The 20579-nt window shown below is 26.5% G+C and overlaps 1 protein-coding gene across 1 annotated transcript in view; it reads right to left on the reverse strand.

The window, feature by feature from the left end:
* LOC142322658 (uncharacterized) overlaps positions 1 to 20579 on the reverse strand; it is a 440476-nt gene that overhangs the window by 26584 nt on the left and 393313 nt on the right. Inside the window, exons 18-19 of the mRNA XM_075361734.1 lie at positions 14492 to 14724; positions 7772 to 8397 (exon numbers count right to left, since the gene is read on the reverse strand). Of these exons, the coding sequence (XP_075217849.1) occupies positions 7772 to 8397; positions 14492 to 14724 (859 nt within the window). The remainder of the gene's footprint in view (positions 1 to 7771; positions 8398 to 14491; positions 14725 to 20579) is intronic.

Consider the following 20579-nt stretch of genomic DNA (forward strand, 5'->3'; position numbering starts at 1 on the left):
TCACAGTATATAAATTGCAGTTAATACGACTTGCTTACATTAGAATTTATTTGCTAGTATTCAGAGGCCCAATTTCATGCTGTTGTTTTTGCTATTGAATACATTGATGGTGCAACATTACACAGTTAGTATAATGTTACTGTGATGTATCTGTTGGAGTTACAAGAAAATTAAGAGAAAACTATGTTAAGAGGAGATGGTTGTACAACAGACTGTCAAGTTATTTTAACTGATTGTTCTAAGAATCAATTATGTGTGATATATAGCTATTTACTAAGGATGTTTATGTCACAGTCAAAGTGTATGCAGTTGAACAGCACAAGTTGTAACTGGAGCACAAATTTAATAACATTATTTTTGTTTTATTATAGGTAACAAATTAATTTATTGTATTTTTTTATTACATTTTCTTTTTTTTATCTTTGATTACATTTTTATTTATTATTACTAGATTATATTTGTACAGTCATACAAAATATAATGGACTAGGGATTTAATGGTATTCTGTAAATCTTTTTTTTTAGAATTAAACCATATATATATATATATATATATATATATATATATATATATATATATTTTTTTTTTAATTCTATGCTACTAGACAAGAGGTGTGGGCTTGCCCATAATGTTATTCTTTCAAATTGGATACAAACCACATGATATATTTATTAGTTTTAATTGTTAAAGTGAGCTGAGGTCAAAATTTCAACATGAAAAAACAGTGGAATTATTAGTTGTTGACATGGCAAATAACATTCTTTGTTGTATTAAATGAATAATAAATAGAGCTTTGTTTTATTATTAGTAAAGGACATAAATTGCCTGCTTCAGCTATGATGCTTAAGATATGGGTGCTAGAACCCCTGAGCACTTCAACCATGTTACCTAAAAGTTACAGGAAGTGTTTTTGTGTGTTTATCTACGTGATAATGTACTGATATGTTTTGTAATATATATTTCTGTAGTAGTAAACAGCAATATTTAAATAAATTCTTAATGAACATCATCACTATAAATCATTCAAACTATTTTATACGTTACAGAGTACAAATGATTTAATTATTCCTTCTCCAATCTGATATCTTATTATTCTTAAACCATTCTTTTCCTAATTATTTCATAACTCCAATATATAGCTACAATATATCTGTTATAACTTTGACACAGCTTTAAAAAATAAAAACGCACTATTTAAAAACATTGAAATATTATTTCAGAGCTTGCTCTGAAGAAGGATTTAAAACTCTTTGTTAGAGGTCATCTTTAACATCACTGATGAAAGGGCTACACACTAAATTTTTTAGAAGCACACCTCTACCCACCTAAAAAGTGAGTTAAAACCTTCTTTCTGTATTTACCACATTTCATCATGCTGATTTTCATGTTTGTAATAGAATAGAATAAATATTTATGATTTACAGAGCCATAACATGAAATGTCTTTTCTATGAAATATTCAATAAATTCTGCTATACACAAGTCATAATTAATATAATCTAAATATTATATTTATATATTTCTTCAACCAGTTTTCCCAATACTGCCAGGTCTGGATGTGTGTGTATAGGCAAATGCAATTAGTGCTACTGGCTTGCCAGGCCTGCCATAACTGCAGATGTAGTGCAATGTAAGTGTTAATGTACCAGTAAACATGTAGTCTGGAACAGAGTCAGGTTGACCATTCCTGAGACATGTGATTAATTTAAATCCAGCCACCAAATAAAAAGAACATCAGTATTCACAGTCTAGCATTCAAATCCACATAAAAGCAATTGCATTTTCAAGGACTCGAACCTTAGAACTATCAACTTTAAAAATTTAAATACTACTTGAATACAATTTAAACATTAATAGAATTAAAATCCTAAGTTAAAGAGGATGGCTGAGGAAGGTAGGAATTACATCTGATTAACACTTTAGTGATCTCTAGTAAGGTACTAAGATCAAAGGAAAAAAAAGCAATGTGTATAACATTTTCAGAATTTTTAATTGTTTAGATAGAAAATCCTCACCGTTGTGTATTTGCAGAAGACTAAACGCTATTAAATAGATAAATATTAATTTCTACAATCATAAATAATAATAAATAATCAATCCCTTTGAATATACCACTGATTAGTTTTTATTGCGGTTTTTTTTTACATTTTCTCCAGCTAATGTAACATATTAATTTTTACTTGGCTGAGAGTATGTTTATGAACAGGAAAGGAGTCCCGTTAAATTATCCCATTCCATTTAGGATTGAACATTTCCGTTCAATCCCATTCAATATGGGAATACCTATACTGGGTATCTGCTACCCAATAGCTCTTACTTTTTTACCTCACTAATGATATGTTTGGTACATACAACAACTGATTGTAGCATTGGTGAGGATTAAACTAGATTTATAGCCAGTAAATTACACATTCACATACATAAGGTCTATTCGCTTATAAATTTAAATTCTGAAATTAATTCTTTATTACAACAGTAAAATTATTTCTCTTATAATTAGTACTGTTATTATAATTATAATCTATAAAATTCAAAATTGCATTAGGCACTTAAAAAGATATTTGATTTGTTAAACTGCAATCAGGAAACTATGTTTTTACATCAGTCATTTAAAAAAAAAGCTTTGAAATATAGACTTTTTTTGGAAGACATTACCATTTAACAAATATAGCAGAAAGAGCGTAGATTTACATACTTTTAACATCATTACATAGGTTTTATATCTATATTTGAAAACTTAAAACTGATAAACTTTAACAGAGCATTGATTTTATAAAGAAAACATCTTAGGATTGACCTACATAAAACATATTTGTTTATATAAATATATATATAATGAACAAAAGATATAAAGTTTTGGCAAGTTAAAGGTATTTTTTTAACATTATTCTATGGACATTTTAAATAAAAATTTAATAATTATTATTTTTTTATTCCAAGTACTTGTGATGTATGTTGCTTGTAATGTGTAATGTTGTGCTTCCCTTTTTCAAATGAATTGGTAATGTTATCATAAACTTAATAATAAATCCCAAATCTAACAGATCAAAAAATTAATGCAAAATGAAAACTTGAATTTATTTGTAAAATAAATGGTGCAACACATTAAGTTTGATATGTTACAATTGCATCTTTACAAGTAAATAATTTTTTTTATATGGCAAATGCATAACAATACTTGAATATTATTTTTTAAATTCATTAATCCAACTGTGATGAAATAGTTTTAGCCGCCATGAAAATTAAATTATATCTTTTAAATTTATTACACATAAATTTTGTGTTTTTTGTTTATATGCACATTCATACAGAAAAGTGTTTGTTTTAAGTGAGCTATTACCATAGCCATTAAATATGACATAAGTATAAATTGTCCGACATTAGACAAATGTTAGAATGCCTACAGTGTGTTTTAAAATGAGAAAATCTGCATTCATAACTGTGTATCACAAATGGTGTGCAATCATTCCTGGATAAAGTTCTTTCTTGAAATTTGAAGAATTTCTCCTTCTTGTACTAAAGGGTGTCACTTTGTTTTTATGTAACAAAAAAAAAAAAGGTGATACAGTACATCTTTTCTAGTCTGTGTAGATGTGTGTAAAAGCTAGTTAAAGATGTAAGTAAACCGCTTTACAGGACAGACTACACACTTATTATAAAGTAATTTAAATAAAGTAAATAATATTTAAAAATGAGCTTCAGTATTTGACAAAAGCTCATTCGTTTATAAATACTGCTGTGAGAATATTTGGAAAAAGTTTAAAAAAATACTATGCAATATTAATTTTGTTGCTGTGTTTATTCTTTATAGGAACTTTAAATGGAGTTCGATTAGTCCAAAATTAAATCAACATGAATGAATAAATTTGAATTGGTTTTGCATAAATGTTATCACATGATGTAGCACCTGGGAATGAACAAAGAAATGGGAAACTGTAATAAATATTTCTTGTGTGGAATACATCAAAACATCAAATGTTTGTCATGTACCAACTGTAGTAGAAATCATAAACCTGAACTTGCGGGGAATCAGAAAAGAAATACAGCTCAGAGCATTTAAAAATATAATTTTCACATTATTTACTACAATTAAAGGCAACAGTGGATGATATGAGAAGAAACTACAGAATTATTTTCTGATATCTGAGCCTTCTGAATTTCTTAAAAATCACAACATTAGTTGTTTATTTATTGTTTCTTATTAAACTAAAATATTTTTTCATATATAGAGCATTAGTATGGATAAATAAATATCATAATACTGTAATACCAATGTTTTTATACTTTCAAGAAATTTAAAGTTAATTTATTATTATACACTCAGTCCTAATGCATTCAATTAATGTATTGTTTTTTGACTACTATACATTTTCCATCCAACACTTCCTAGTGCAACCCATTCTCTGTTTCTTAGAAAGTTATTGGACAAAAAATAAATAATTATATATTTTTCAAATGTTACACTACAATCTACAATGGTAGTTTATTTAAAAAAAAGACTTATAAAGAAGAAATAGAAACTTGCCAGCTATGCAGTTTTGAAATTATCTCGGTTATAATATTTATTTCTGCAAATTTTTAAAATTTTTTCATGTGTTTTTTAACACTGTTATAGATTTCATATATTGATTTAAAATTTGTGTGTTTATTCAACTGTTATTCCATCTTTCATTAATAATAATAATTAGATTTAGTAATGTGGAGTTACAATGGATAGATAACATAGATTATGTCTTATCTGTACATGCTAGGTAGTATATATGATTTATACATATAAAATTAGAATTTTTTCTAATCGGTTCTACATTCACAAAATGTAATAAGATTTCTGTGTATTAATGTCATTTGAATCAAATTTATATTTAATGGACATCTTTCACTGATGTCAAAGCACTTGCAATTGTTATATTTTTTGGCGACACAAATAATATGTATTCATTTTAATTCTAATAATAAAAATAAATTACGTAATTCAGTTAATTTAAATAATAATTCTAATTAAATTAATAAAAAGGAAATTAAACTAAATATTAATACAAACAGATTGAAAAGTTTTTTCAACTTCTTACCCAGATATCAAATGCTTTTTTTTCATAATAATACTAATGTTTAAATATTATTCACTCAACTGTATTGAAAAACAATGACTTTTTTTATAAATACTCGTTTGAAATAAGTAAAAAGCATAAACCTTTTATTAATTAATTCAAAGTACATATCACTTGTCATAGTCTAAAAGTTAGCAACAATAGTTGACTTTTCTTCAATACTAGCAAGAGTAAATAAGATTTTTTTTATACATATATTTATAATTTTCTTTGATAATTCAACTGATATAATTCTGATAATCATTTGTAAACGATTAAAAGTAATTTTATTATTTAAAAAAATATTTTTAATAAATTTAACAAATCAGCACGATCCTGTTAGTAATATAGTAATTATTAAAATCAAATTGATCGTACTAAAAAGGCCGACAATTGAATAAAAATTATTAATGCGAATAATAATAGTCTTTACAAGTATACTATTCATACGAGTATATAATGCGATGTACTATAACTAATTAACAATAAAAAAGTATATATTTACAATTTTACATATGATACATGAAAATATTAACATAAATATTAATATAATATTATGTAATATTTGCAAATAAATATTACAGTATAATAAAAAATATTATTAATGCATACATTATACTCAATGAACATGCAAAATCATGTAAAACAATTATTAAGAAAAAAATTTATTTGTAAAGTAAAATGACATAAATGAATACTTCCGAGCTGTAAAATATTAACATTTTATTTGATAAAATATATCTGATCGACATATAATTTAGACAGTGAAGGGATTTTAAAAAACATTAACATTATTTTGTTAAAACAATGAACACATAAACAATTTTTCTATAATTAAAATAATTTAAAAAAATTCTCCTGTATTATTTTTATACCACTGTGAACAATAACAAATATTAACACATATATATTTTTAGTGAATAATAACAAACATTAACATATATATTTCTAATAAGCATAAAAATAGCAGTTTTTATTTTTTTTAAATATTTTTTGAGATTGGTCAATATATGAAATAAAAATGGAAGTGGATATTATAGCAAGTTTTTTCAATCCACCACAGTGTTTGTTATTCTACTTTATTTTACTGTTTTCAATAAATATTTACTTTATTATAAAAATATTCTTGAAGATTAAACTTTTAATAGAATACAATCAAAGAGGTGCACTGAATAATAAGTAAAATCATAAAAAACAGAACATTCAAAAACCTATAAAAATCTAAAAATTAATGTGCATTTCAACTGTAAAACAGTCATAAATGAAAAAAATAAAACTTAAATAAAAAATGAAAATAAAATTCACAAAAAATAAATAAAACATTACAAATATAAAATAAATAATCGATATTTATAAAACACAACAAAAAGGATGTTTCTATTTGTGTTTATAAAAAAAATAAAACAAATAAAGCGGTATTAATTTTCCACTTTTGACTTAAACTGTCTAAAATGATACTACAATTTTTAAGCAACAGTTATTTTTATATTTGTTATTTTATAAACAAAGATAGAAATACTCTTTTTGTAGAGTTTCATAAGCATTCATTTATTTATTTATTTCGGTCGTCAGTATTTCTTTTGAGTATTGGTTCTATATTTATATTTACCTATAATATTTTCCCTGAAACTAATGACAGTGACTATTTAATAATTAAAATGCACATCTAGTTCTAAATTTTTATTTTCATGTAACTGATTTTTGAGGATTTTCTGTTCGTAATTTTATAGACAAAAATGAAATTCTCCCAATCTTTCTTTAAAAGATGCCAACACAAAGAGTAAAGCTGTTATTTTTTTGTTAAATAAGAATTTTGTGTTACATGTTGTCAGTTGTTTTTTATTTTAATAATGGTGATCACACTTTCAACATAATGAAATTTTCAAACCATAGTACATGTGGTAGTACTATGCTGTTATGAATTTTTTGAAATTAATGCAATCAGTAATATAATAAGAAACAATGGGATAATTATATAATGGTAATCAATTTGTGATATTCTATAACACAGTATTTACAAATAGTTTTGCAAAAATAGGTGTTTTAATAAATCTATTCTTTCTTATTGTATTGGAAAAAAGACTTTTTAACAGATTGTACAGGTTTTTACTTACTCTCTCTCAACATTATACTATAATGGTGCATCTTTTCACAAATATCAGTATTTACTTAACAAATACTGATATAAATATAATTAATATTAAGTAAATATTAATATAATTTTTTTTATTGGTAAAATAACAAACACAAAATAAAATAATGATTAAATTTAATGTAAAATTTTAAATAAATTGCAAAAAGATGTGTCGATTTTGCTTGTTTATTACCGGCATTGTAATAAGGTTTTTGTGTAAATATTTGCTATAATTATGGTATATACATGCATATATGTAATTATACATATATATACATATGTAGTTTATAAAAACATATTATTGTAAGTATTTTTTTCTACACGTGTAACTATTCAATAATTTTGCTTTCAATTTTTTTAAATTTTAATGGATATGCAATTACAAAAAGCGGCACACTAGGAGTAAATAAAAACTAGGCTATTTGCGCTTTGATAATATTTTAAAAAACCAAGCGTGTTTACAAAATGTACATTTGCTTTTATACAAATTACCAAACGATAACAACAATTATAATTTAATAACTACAAATATCCTTTAACAACTCTCTTACCTTTCTGAGGAAGTGTGAGAACAGATTCAGTAATTGGGGAACTACCCAAATCTTCTAAAAGTTTACGGGATCTAGTAGGCATGTCAGGGAGCAGAGGCATTGCGTGAGGTGTGCTATAGTCAGTCAAAGGGGAGAAATCGGTCAATCGTTCATATACACCACTCGTATAATCATCAGTACGAAAAGTAGACGCTATTCTCTCCATCGATCTGTCCTCAGGAGTTATTCTTGAAAGCCTATTCCTACCACCATCATAGTTATAATCTTCCCTAACTCTTCCTGAAAGAAATAAATCGTCTATAGATTTCAGAACGCTAGAAATAGCATAACCCCCTCCACCATTGGAATGACTACCGCCAGGAAGCGGTGTGAAACCTAATTCAGCGCTTTCCCTCAGTCTTGCCAATCGTAACAATTCTTCATGTAGTCGTGCGTTTTCCTCTATTTGTTGTCGTCGACGAGCAATTTCAGCTTTGATTTTTGCTTTTTTTTCTTCTCTACTCAATTGGTCGTTGTCTTCATCACTTCCATATGGAGATGGTTGCCAAGAATGTGGCTTACATATCTTTTGACTGTCATGCCGCCTTCTCACATCCAGACCATCACTGTAGCGTCTCATCTCGGACCTGATATTAATGTAATTTACATTATAGAGAAAATTATCACTTCAGTACTTAGAGTAAAATTGTAATGTATAGTCTTATTAGTTTACTCTAATTTTATTAATTTAATAAAAGAAAAACTAATTGTCATTAAAAAAGACAATTAAGCCAAGTGTAGTGTTGCAGTAACAATTTGATGCAACATTACTTTACAATGTGTAGCTCATGTTTGCAGCACATCTTCTGCATTAAAATATAACATGAAAAGGAATATCACGGAGTTTAAAATTTTATCGGTTAGGTCCTATCACTAAACTTCTTAAAGTTTATTAAAAGCTTAAATACATGAATTTTTCACAAACACATTAAAAGACTGTTGCAAAAAATAATGATTGCCAAAACATTAAAAAAATTAGGTTTTCACTTAAAGTAAGTAATTTTTAGCATTTAATTCATTAATGTCTATACAATCTGTAATTATTCATATGTAAACCTGTGATACAGTTTTGTGCTTCAGTATTTTGAAATAAAAGGTTATTTGAAAATTCTGGCAAAAAAATATGAGGTGCTATAAATTACAACAAAGACAGCAGTTGTAACTATTATCTACTGTACAAGTACACACAATATCACAATTAACATTGAATACAGGTGTCCCTCGTATTACGTATCTGATTTTATAAAAAAGTTGTTTAAAGCTCTGTCATGAAAAGTGAATATATTTTAACTGATTACAATAAGAATGTGATTTAAAATTCAAATATAAAACAAGTTAAGTTTGTATTGTTCTCCTCACTTAATAAATTTGTTCTGAAATCTTTTTCTAGATGTAAAATTAATCTAGCCTCAGTCTCTATTCTCGAATCATTGAGAGCCATGAGTTAATAGACTGATTACTCAAAGGTTTTGGAAAAGCAGTCTGTATTAAGGTAGGATTCTGTATTTTTCTTTTAAAAAGTTTTTTTAACTCATATCTGAGTTCTTTGCTCTATATCTGTCTTACTTCTTTAGTACTCTAAACGTTATTCTCTTTGATTATTTTAATTCTATAGCCAATAAACTGAAAAAAATCTGGTTAGTTTTTACTGAAAGATTTTTGGAAGTGTCAACAAAAGAGTTCATCCTTCCTCTAAACCCTTTTCTAAAGTAAAGAAGAATAACCTTCCTCTAAATTCCATCTTGAGATGTTAATTACTAATTTCCGTTGTGAAGGATTAAAGCATCTCATTCTGTTTTTTATCTACGTCTTTAAATTCAAGAGAGATATCAATGCCTTAAATCTAAAAGTTTGTTTTCAGGAATAAAATCATTTGATTAGAACAAATTTTTCTTTAAATTCCTTTTCTTAAAATGTTGTAAAACTTCTGTTCATTGCATCATCAATGTTTTAATGGTTCTTCTGTGTTCAAGGTGTTTCCAGAGTTCTTTTACAAGATGTTCTTTGTTGTTAGGATCCTTTAATATCTAAATGTTGTGCATGGTAGTAGTGCAATTTTGCTTCTTACAACATTCATTTCGATTTATTTTTTCTTATTATTATTATTTCTAAAATTCTGTTGTAGTGAAAACATGTGAAGTGGGATCATGTAAAACGAGGGATACCTGTACAATTCACAATGAGTAAATATTCTCATTTAATCATTACAAATCAGTGACTATAAAATTGTGATTTTAAAGTCATTTAAAAAAATATCTGGGAATCAGAAAATTCAGGGAACAATTACACAGAAAACAGCATAATTCTGATCAAGTACAAATTCATCTACCATCCATTACTTATTTTTAATATTTACTTATTTATACATATGCTTATTTTGTTTCCTATGTATTATTTATTATTTCTAAAATTCTGTTGTAGTGAAAACATGTGAAGTGGGATCATGTAAAACGAGGGATACCTGTACAATTCACAATGAGTAAATATTCTCATTTAATCATTACAAATCAGTGACTATAAAATTGTGATTTTAAAGTCATTTAAAAAAATATCTGGGAATCAGAAAATTCAGGGAACGATTACACAGAAAACAGCATAATTCTGATCAAGTACAAATCCATCTACTATCCATTACTTATTTATACATATGCTTATTTTGTTTCCTATGTATATATATTAAGGCGTAGTTAATAAAGATTTATTGCTAACCTAATCCTGAATTAAAGTTTCTTGTACAGCATATAAGATCTGAATTAATAAAAAAAGGTTCCTGACCATACTTTCCCTGGATGGATATATGAAGATAAACTTTTATTAATTACTTGATTTTCATAGGAAATAAAGTTAAGAAATAAATATATTTGTTCATGAAAAAATCATTTTTACAATATATTCCTTTCTGAAGAACAGTACTCCCTGTAATATGTTCTTTAATATTTGACCACCACAAAAGTGAATTTATTAGTATTGATAAGTTCAATGACCAGTAGGTTAATATATAATAGAAATAATTTCAGACCTTATAGCATTAATTATTTTTAATTATTATCAATGAATGAGTAAAACTCAGATCTAAAAATTATGTAGGAGCCATCTATTAATTAAGATGGGTACCATAACTGGGTTTTAGGCAACCTGAAATGAGAACCAGTTATTTCCAAAAATTGTATATCCATTCTATAGAATAAAAAGCCTCCCACACCAGTTTACTGAAGAAAGTGAGAAGTGGTTTCCTGATGGCTTCTTCAATAAACCCCATACACTATTATACATTAGCATGCTACATTGTTGTATGGTAGAGCATAATAAATTATATTCCTAGTGGTCATTACATAATAGCAATAAAGAGTTTCCTAGTATGCCCAATGAATACAAGACAGTGAACTTATTAAAGATGACAGCATTAATGAATCCATTTTTGTGGTGGTCAGCTGTTAAAGAAAGTAATACAGAGAATGCAGCACATCAGAAGGGAAATGTTATATTCTTATTACTCATGTGAGTACATGTAGAGGCATCACTAGAATACTGATTACTTTTTAATAAATAATTAGTACATCTTTGTATGTTAATCAATGTCCAGTAGAAATTAAAAATGTAAAGTTGAGTTAGGTTAAGGTTTTTCAACGCGCTTTGTGTTAAAAGAATTCTGACCTATCAAAATATTTGTAACTACAATTTTACAAGTCTCCAACATCCTACTTAGAATTTTTAACTCCAGTGAAAAATGAAAAGACTCAGTACTAATAGGATAAATTTTACAGTGTATATTTATTATTACAGTGAAATATGTAAAAGATCTATTACAGAACAAATATTACAATTTTAAGCAACATGTTAAGCTTCAAAAGAGTTTTAATATAAAAATTAGAAAATATACAAGATAAAAAAATAACAGAAAGTGAAACTTCATTCACAAATAAAACTACAGTTGATGAAAAATTCATGGATTTAAAATGCTTTTAAACAAAACAAAAATGAAAAATGATTATATTGTAATTAGTTTTTGTGTGAAATTGACAATTGAATCATTAACATTAAAGAAGTCAATGATAATTTGACAATTTGAAAACAAGAATATATTTAAAAAAACAAGAATGTAAACACGTGCAAATGTAGAATACTTTGAGACAATATGTAAAATATTTTTAAAACAAATCTCACAGTTTTAAATATAAATTCAACATCTGATAACAATAGGAAAATTACATAAATTACAACCAAAATAGAATAAAAATTTTTTTAGATAAATCTAATGTCAGATTAATAAATAATAATAGATACAATATAAATATCTCAAACCACAATAACATAAGAGCATAATGCATAAATTTACAATATTACATTAATTAGCATTACAGTAATAATAATATATAATGTTAGCATTATTTGCACAATTTACAGTACTACTGAAACCGCTAATAATGCTGCTTCTAAATTAAATCTATAACTGCGCAAAGTAAAGCTTACTGTTTATAATAAAAAAATTAAAAAGATTTTAATGCAAAATGAATATGAAAATTATCTGAGCATGCTAGAAAAGTATGGGCTATTTAAATCACTACTAGAAAAAATAAGTTTAAATAAATAATTAAACATAATGGATTATCCTTGTGATTTAAACATAACTGACATTCTTTTTTAAAAACATTTAAGAGATAAAGTTGCATCATGAAAAATGTTCATTTTTTTAATAAAAATTTTTTTAAAATGTCACCAATTCTTTTATTATTATTATTAATTTATGTGATTATTATTCATACGTTCAAGATCAAAAGTTATTCACTCATATATTATTCAGTTAAAAATAATTATCAATACACCTATATAAACTCCAATGCATGGACAAAGACCTAACTTAAATAAAAATTTATTCTGTATTCAAAATTTACACAAATTCAAAATTTAAAAAATTAAATTCTATGATAAACAAACATATGCATTTATACATATGGATAATGACAATTAATTGTCAGCATTTAGTTATGGGTGCAATACAATTCATATTACTTTATGTTACACATTATAACCAAGACTGATTATTTTATTTATACCTAAAATATCAATTAAATTATCACAGGGTAATTTAATTTTAAATTAAAATGTCATAGGGCATCCACATTTTAAATTATATGAATAAACCATATTTAATAATAATTATTTTTAAATAAGGTAAACATGTGCTGATTGTTGTTGATCACTAACTATAAATCAGCAACAACAGATTCATCATTAACATTCAAAATAGAAAGAATTATTGTAATAAAAACTATTACCAGAGTTCATAAAATTTGAATTATAAGTAGATTTCAATCCATTATCTACATAAAAGAGTTCTTTATGTTATTTATACATAACAATGGTGGCTAGTGAAGCTCACACAGAAGAGTACAAGCAGAAATTTTATTTTTTGTACTTTGAAATGTGCTTCAGTATTGTGATTTACAAGGATTACTTGTTATCTATTTATTATATACATTTACTATTGTTAATGTTAGCAAGCATCTTACTAACAAGTAAAACCCAAATGTATTTGTTGGCTTGGGTTACTACAGTGTGTTTTATTACATTTAAATTAAAACTTTTCAGTACAAATTTCTTAATTTAGTCTTCTTTAGTATTTGAATAAAATTGAGATAGATATAAACTAAAAGTAGTTTTCAACTGTAGGAAAGATAATCGGCACTTTATGGAGAGCAATAAAATTTTTGTTGACATCTGCAGTAAAGCTTTAACAAATTTTAGATTCATTAATATAAACCAGTCACTATAAGGCATAAGAACTGCTAAAGTAGACTGAAATTGAAGGAATGCAAAAAAAAAGAACACAGATTAAAAAGTAGACTGCTATGACTAGCCTTATATGGAGTGAATATAGCCTAGCTGGCCCATCAGCTAATACTCAAATCTCCTTACTAATTATTCTAATGCACTTCCCTCAAATGGAGTACAGACTAATTTTAAACTAACTTTTTTCTAACAACCACCAAATAAGTGTTCTATTATCAAATTGTGTGTTATTTTTCATTTAACTGTTGCATTATAAATATACATTTGAATAAGAAAAATAACTATTATTCATTTTAAAAATTCAGAGAAATTTGCAACCATTTAGCTTTTATGGCAAAGCCACCAAGGATATAAAATAACTTTTTAATTAATTTTTTTAAACTGCTTAAATGTGGTTTAATTTTTTTATTCATGGAATTTGACACCATATCATTTATTCATTAAAAACAAAAGAATTCAAAGGACAGGACCAAATTTACTACTAAAACATATCAGTTTATAAAACTCTTAAACAACTAAAAATGTTAATATATTGATTAAGTCATGGCAAATTAAAAATTCACTGTAATATGAAGAACTAATTAAATTAGAAAAAGTTGTTAATCTGATTTATATAATAAAAACATTAATACAAAAAAATTAAAATAAAATAAAACCAATATAAGACAAAATTCAGTTTTATATGAAATAAAAATCTAATAATCTACTCTTATTCTCGTGTATGATTTTAACAGAAATGTAAAGTAAGTTTTCAAGTAATTTCTAAACAATTCATTAGGAAAATCTATCACACTTTTATCTTTCAGAATAATACTCTGAAATTAACATAATTATTAATATTATCTATAATGATAAATCAGCAAAGTATTACCTACTAATAAAATATCTTACCTGCCATGGTCAGAAACATAATGGTGATCACTGTCAATCACACTATTTATTGCAGTTTCCCTAAGTGCTCCACCTGTAGTTACACCATGGTGATAAGGAGATGAAGATGATAATGGTTGTAAATATGACTGTGATGGATCCCAATCTGACCTTTTTCCAGAATCATCTATAGATTCATATTCATATGATTTATAGGGTGGCCTCAATGATGGGTGTAAATAGCTTAAATATCCCTGAAACCAAATAATAAAGTAATTAATCAGTACATATAAATATAAAGAAATACTACAATCTAATTTATTTTAAATAAAATTCAAAGATGTCATTACAATGAAAAACTCTCACCAATAAATAAGTGGCATCTTGACTATGTAAAAGTTCATATCTGAATGTATACATTTTTCACTGTTAATTGAACCACTGATTACAATACATTAACAGTAATGTAATTACTATTTAATTTTACAGTTTAACGTAAAATTTTACTGTTTAATGTAATTACTGTTTAATTACATTTAATGTAATTAAACAAAACTCATCAGTTGAGAAATGGGTTTCCTTAGATAATTCTCACTGTTTGATCTTTTAAAATTATAATTTACTCATACATATAAATAATATAAATATATATACTTTTTCTTAACAGAACAATATTTTTATAGGATAAACACTTCTGCAATTGATGATGGTCTCCTAAATTACTTATTTGTGGTGAGATTTTGTATTACAGATGTATACACTTTTCTACACCCACTTTCCACTTTTAGGTTTCTAAATATTATTGCTTCTTTTATTTCATCCTTTCAGATGAATTTAGGGCATCCCCTTTTCTTACTCAACTTCTTAAAATCAACTTTGGAAGCCTTGAACTAACCAAATGGCCAAAACACCTTAATTTCTTTTGTTGAACATTCTCTAAAATATCTCTATTTATGTACATATTATCATGTGACATCATTCTTAATTCCCTTTGGGCTTGGTGTTAGTTTGGGCTCACATAACACACTAAATAATATGGATAAATGTAGGCTGCAGCCAACATATATTTTCAAAAATGCATAAATTATGAATTTCACCTCCATCACCTCTAATTATGCATTTCCTCATTTCTCTGTTTATTATTCTAATGGCCGAGCACTTACATGGGTCTGGTTATAACAAATAAGATGATAACCAAAAAAACTTGTAAAATTATTTTTTGTTCACCAAATCTGGATGAAATTTTCATCACCGAAAAAAAATCAGAATTTAAAGAATTAATACCCTGTAATTTATTTTACTAAATTATAATTATTTTGTATAGATTTCTATTTTACTATATATTTTTATTTATTATGAAGCTAATTAATAATAACAGATTTATTAACACTTTATTAAAAGTGTAATCAAGAATTATCTTGAAGCTTGAACTATGACAGTTAGTACAGTACCCGTTATCCAAACTGAAAACATTCAATTTACTTTTCACGCACATAAGCAAATTAGTTTCTTGTAAATACAACTTATTATTTTATACTACTGAATGGTATTATGGATTAATTTTAAATATTTTCTAATTCTGCTGTTTGTACCTTATAAATTATTGAATATTTTGCCATAAAAAGGAATTGTTATGGCATATTTTTAAATGTTATAAAGAATTAGGCCTACTCTCAACAGTATTATAATTACATCTGACAAATGGGAAATAATAAATAATGTATATGAATTTATGAAACAAGAAAGTGATCAATTTCCGAAGTCTGAAAAGGAAGATTAACACCTGAGTCACAGTAAAAAATGTGAAGAAAGAACAGAACAGCAGCTGCATGTGTGTGTTGTGATTCCAAGTCCAAAGAGTGAGAAAAAAGAAAAAGCGGTTGCTAGAAAAATTAGCCAAAAATCTGGTGGAGACTTCTTTGCTTCTTCAGTAAAATACAAATCCCTTAAAAAGCCTATAATGGGATAGATGACTTTGACACGTGTGTGTTGAGAGGGACTATAAATATTTTACACTGAATTCATAAACTGCTGACAATAAAAATGTTGTTAGCGCTTAAAGATGCCATTGGTTATACAGGAAAAGAGATGAGTCTTAGAAAAATAATAAAAGAACTGAGCTCCAGGTGGAGAAAAACTGAAAATAACAGGAAGGTTCTCACTGAGTGACATGACATAAGGTTAATGTGCGTTCAGTATCCAACTGTCATAAAATAATTTAGAACCGAAAATAAGCCAATAGGGTACCGCGATGAATCATATATATTATCTTCTCACATTACAAATAAATCGTGGTGTGGTGATTCAGGTGACGGGCTGAAAGTTCCTACTTCAAAAGGCAGCAGATCAGTTGTAATGCAGAAGAGAAATGGGTTTTATACCAAATGCCTTACTAACTTGGCAAGCACGTTTAAAAAGTGGCGATCACAGAGGTCAAATTAAAGCGGAAAATTACTTAAAATGAACAGAAGAGATTAATTCCAAACCTTGCTGATAATTCTGTGGTAATTTCTAACAACTCACCCTATCATAATGCCGTTATAGAAAAATCACCAGTTTCCAAATAAAGAAAAGAAGATATGATAAAGTGGTTGCAGAAGCATTCTATTCCTCAATCTTCCTTTATGCTGAAACTACAGTTACACAAATCGGTAAAAGCAAACAGTAAAAAGTTTATGGTCTATGTGTTTGGTGAACTTTTACAAAAAAAAGTGGGCATGATGTTCTCTGCCTACGTATATACCACCTGGATTTAAATCCTCTTTTTTTTGTTTAGCCTCCAGAACCATTGTAAGGTATTAGTTCAGAGGATGATTTGTATGAATGTAAATGAAATTTATTCTTGTACAGTCTCAGGTCAACCATTCCTGAGATGTGAGGTTAATTGAAACCCAACCACCAAAAAACACTGATATTCATGATCTAGTATTCAAATCTGTATAAAAGTAACTGCCTATACTATGATTTGAACCTTAGAACACTTGACTTCAAAATCAGCTGATTTGCGATGATATGTTCATTACTAGACCAACCCAGTGGAAATCCTATCAGAATGGTTTGGTCAGAAGATAAAGGATATGTAGTCTAAAGAAGTTGGATATAAGTCTTGATATCAAATATGTTCAAAGGCTATGTAAAAATAAAGTTGCAAACGAATTAAAAAAATTGGAAGGTGTATTGTGATAAAATTAAGGAAACAGAAGCTGAATATTTGTGACAAGAACACATTATTGAAAATATTTATTATTATAAACATTATTATTATTTTTTTAATTATTATTATTATATTATTTATTATTTCTTTACAAAAAGATGGTGAAAGTAACAGTAATGTTTACGATGATTCTGATGTCATTAACCTTGGAAATTTTAATATCTTTTGCGAAGTGGGTGGCATTCACCCTTTTTAATTAAAATAATTTTATTTTATTCTAACATTTAAAAATAATTAGTTTCTGCTGTAATTTTTGATTTCATTATTTGGTATATATGTAATTGTTATCTTATAATAACTTTTGAATATCTGTTTGAAAATAAAATGAAACACCAGCACTCATTTTGATTTTGGTGTTATATCATTTTATGTGTAGGCCTACTATTGTACAATTCCCAGCTTTATACAAACGCTTTTGTAATTCTTGCTATGTTTGCCATTTTGAATAATATATATCATATTTTTTGCAGAAAATGGCTGGATGTTAAACAAAGTTTTTCAGTGAACCAAATGAATTTGACATAACCTACATATAATATATATACATATCAAACCAAATTAAATTTAAAACATTGAGGTGATTAAAATTTAAAAAAAATTATGTTCTATGATCAATAGTAACACTACAATACATCTTACGAAGGTCCACTGGCTGTTAGGTAATGAAGAAATCTTATGTAAAAAGGATAGTAGAATGATTCGAAGCTGTTGCAGCTATGGCACCAAGTATCAAAATTGGTTACGCCACCTGTAGGTCAGTAGAGGATGGGCAGCCATTGTGGTTTATTGCATCGTGATGTACTTTTTAAAAACCTACTACATAAGATTGCCGACTTAATGATCCCCTCGCTAGGGTCATGGAGTCATTATTTTATTGATCATGTCATTTGTTGACAATCGGTTCTTTATCAGAATTTTATTGTTAATGCTAGTTTTTAATAAATATATTTTATCATTTTTTACATAGAATGATTGCAAGTGTAATTTAAGAATACACCAGTAACAGCAAACATTTGACATTAACTTAGTCCATCCAAAGACCATAGCAGAATAAATATAACTTTCTTGTTTTAGAATAAATAATAAACATTTTTTTAAAAATTATGAGAAAACGGTAATTAATATATTTTACAATTATTAAACCTATTTTATTCTTATGATACATTTTTTCTTTTCAAACTTGAATTGTATAAATATTTTAAATTTATACACAACGGCTATTACACTATGCAACATCATTTGCACATATAGCTCCATAATTTGTAATCTCCTTTTCATTGAATAGGAGTGAATTACTTAGAAACAATCTGTAAACAGCTACTCATTCTACAGATTGTAGTTATACTTCAAATGTACACTCTATGTTTCAGTAATGGAAAGAATGGAGAATTATTGTTGTAAACCATCACAGGGCTGAAGAATTCTATTACCCAATTTTTATAATTATCCTTGAGGTCTACTACCTTTCTATGATAACAAATTATTAATCACTAGATTGACAGCTTTTCTGTTCAGCAGCTGAGTGTTAACTGCTCTAATAGATTTTTGTAATGACAACTACACTCTTCAGCACATAACACTATGATAAACTAATTTTGTAAGATATTTATTTAATAATAATGTAATTAGAGGATTCTTACCTTTTTTTTAATATTCTGTTTTCTAGGAAGAATGGGTTTTCAGAATTTTACTCCATCTTCAGTTCCTTTCCTGATTATTATTTTTTTGTATTGCATCTCTTTATCTAGTTTATTAACATAGTTATAGTTAAACAATAAAATTTTTATTGATAAAAATCAAGACTTTTAATTATCTGATAAGTTAAACAAATAGCAAGATATAACATCTAGAAAGGAAAGGAACTAAATATAGAGAAAAACTATGAAAATGCATTTTCCTGAAACTATGAAACAAAATAAGTAAAAAAAGAACAATAAAAACAATTTTACTGTATATTGCTTAAGATGAAATTCATCAAAATAAATAAATAAATAAATAAATATATATATATATATATATATATATATATATATATATATGTAAAAGATGTTGTTTTGGCTATGATGTTAGAATTTTACCAAACACTGACTCCTACAGTTTCCAGGTACTACACATTGAGCTATTCTAGCAGTTGCAGAATCATCAGTTTATAAGGAATGGGGAGTTTACTATTTACCTAGGACCCAACAAGAGTTAAAGGAACCAGATAAGTGTGGTTTTAGAATTAATATTTTACAGATTTTTGTAACCTGACCATAAAAGTAACACATATAATTTGTTGCTGTAGGTTAAAATAATATTTTATAATTGATGTACTTACTGATTATGAAAACGCATAACTTATACTGGTTTTGAGCATTAAATGTTTTATATATATATATATATATATATAAATGAATGTTTGTTTATTTGTTTATCCCGTATGCGTTCCTATACCATTCATCCAATTGCGATGAAACTTTGATGAGTTGTGCGCATGCCCACGAATGTTTCTGAGTTAGTTTGCACCTGCTAGGTGGCACTGGGGATAGAGATATTTCAAAAAATTGTATTTATGGTCTGATTTAGCTCATATAAATACACATGGGGAAAATGCAAAAAAGGAAATAGGGTTAAGGGAAAAAGTAAAAAGGGAAATAAGGAAAAAGAGATAAAGTGAAAGGTTAAATTTTGTTTATCTCAAATAATTAGGTTTAAATAAAATATCACACAGTTCATGATTTTTAAATTAATTCCTGTAATCTAAATTTTTGTAAATAATATCCTGCTTGAAGCTAGAAACTCAGAAAAAAGTAACATTACAGATTTGATTTGGAGAATTTAATGATTTTTAAGTAAGATAAGCTGTTTGTTTTAATGTACCAATTTATTAAAAAAATATATTTCAGTATATAT

This window comes from Lycorma delicatula, chromosome 4 (assembly GCF_047948215.1).
Source record: "Lycorma delicatula isolate Av1 chromosome 4, ASM4794821v1, whole genome shotgun sequence".
NCBI classification, from domain to species: Eukaryota; Metazoa; Arthropoda; class Insecta; order Hemiptera; family Fulgoridae; genus Lycorma; species Lycorma delicatula.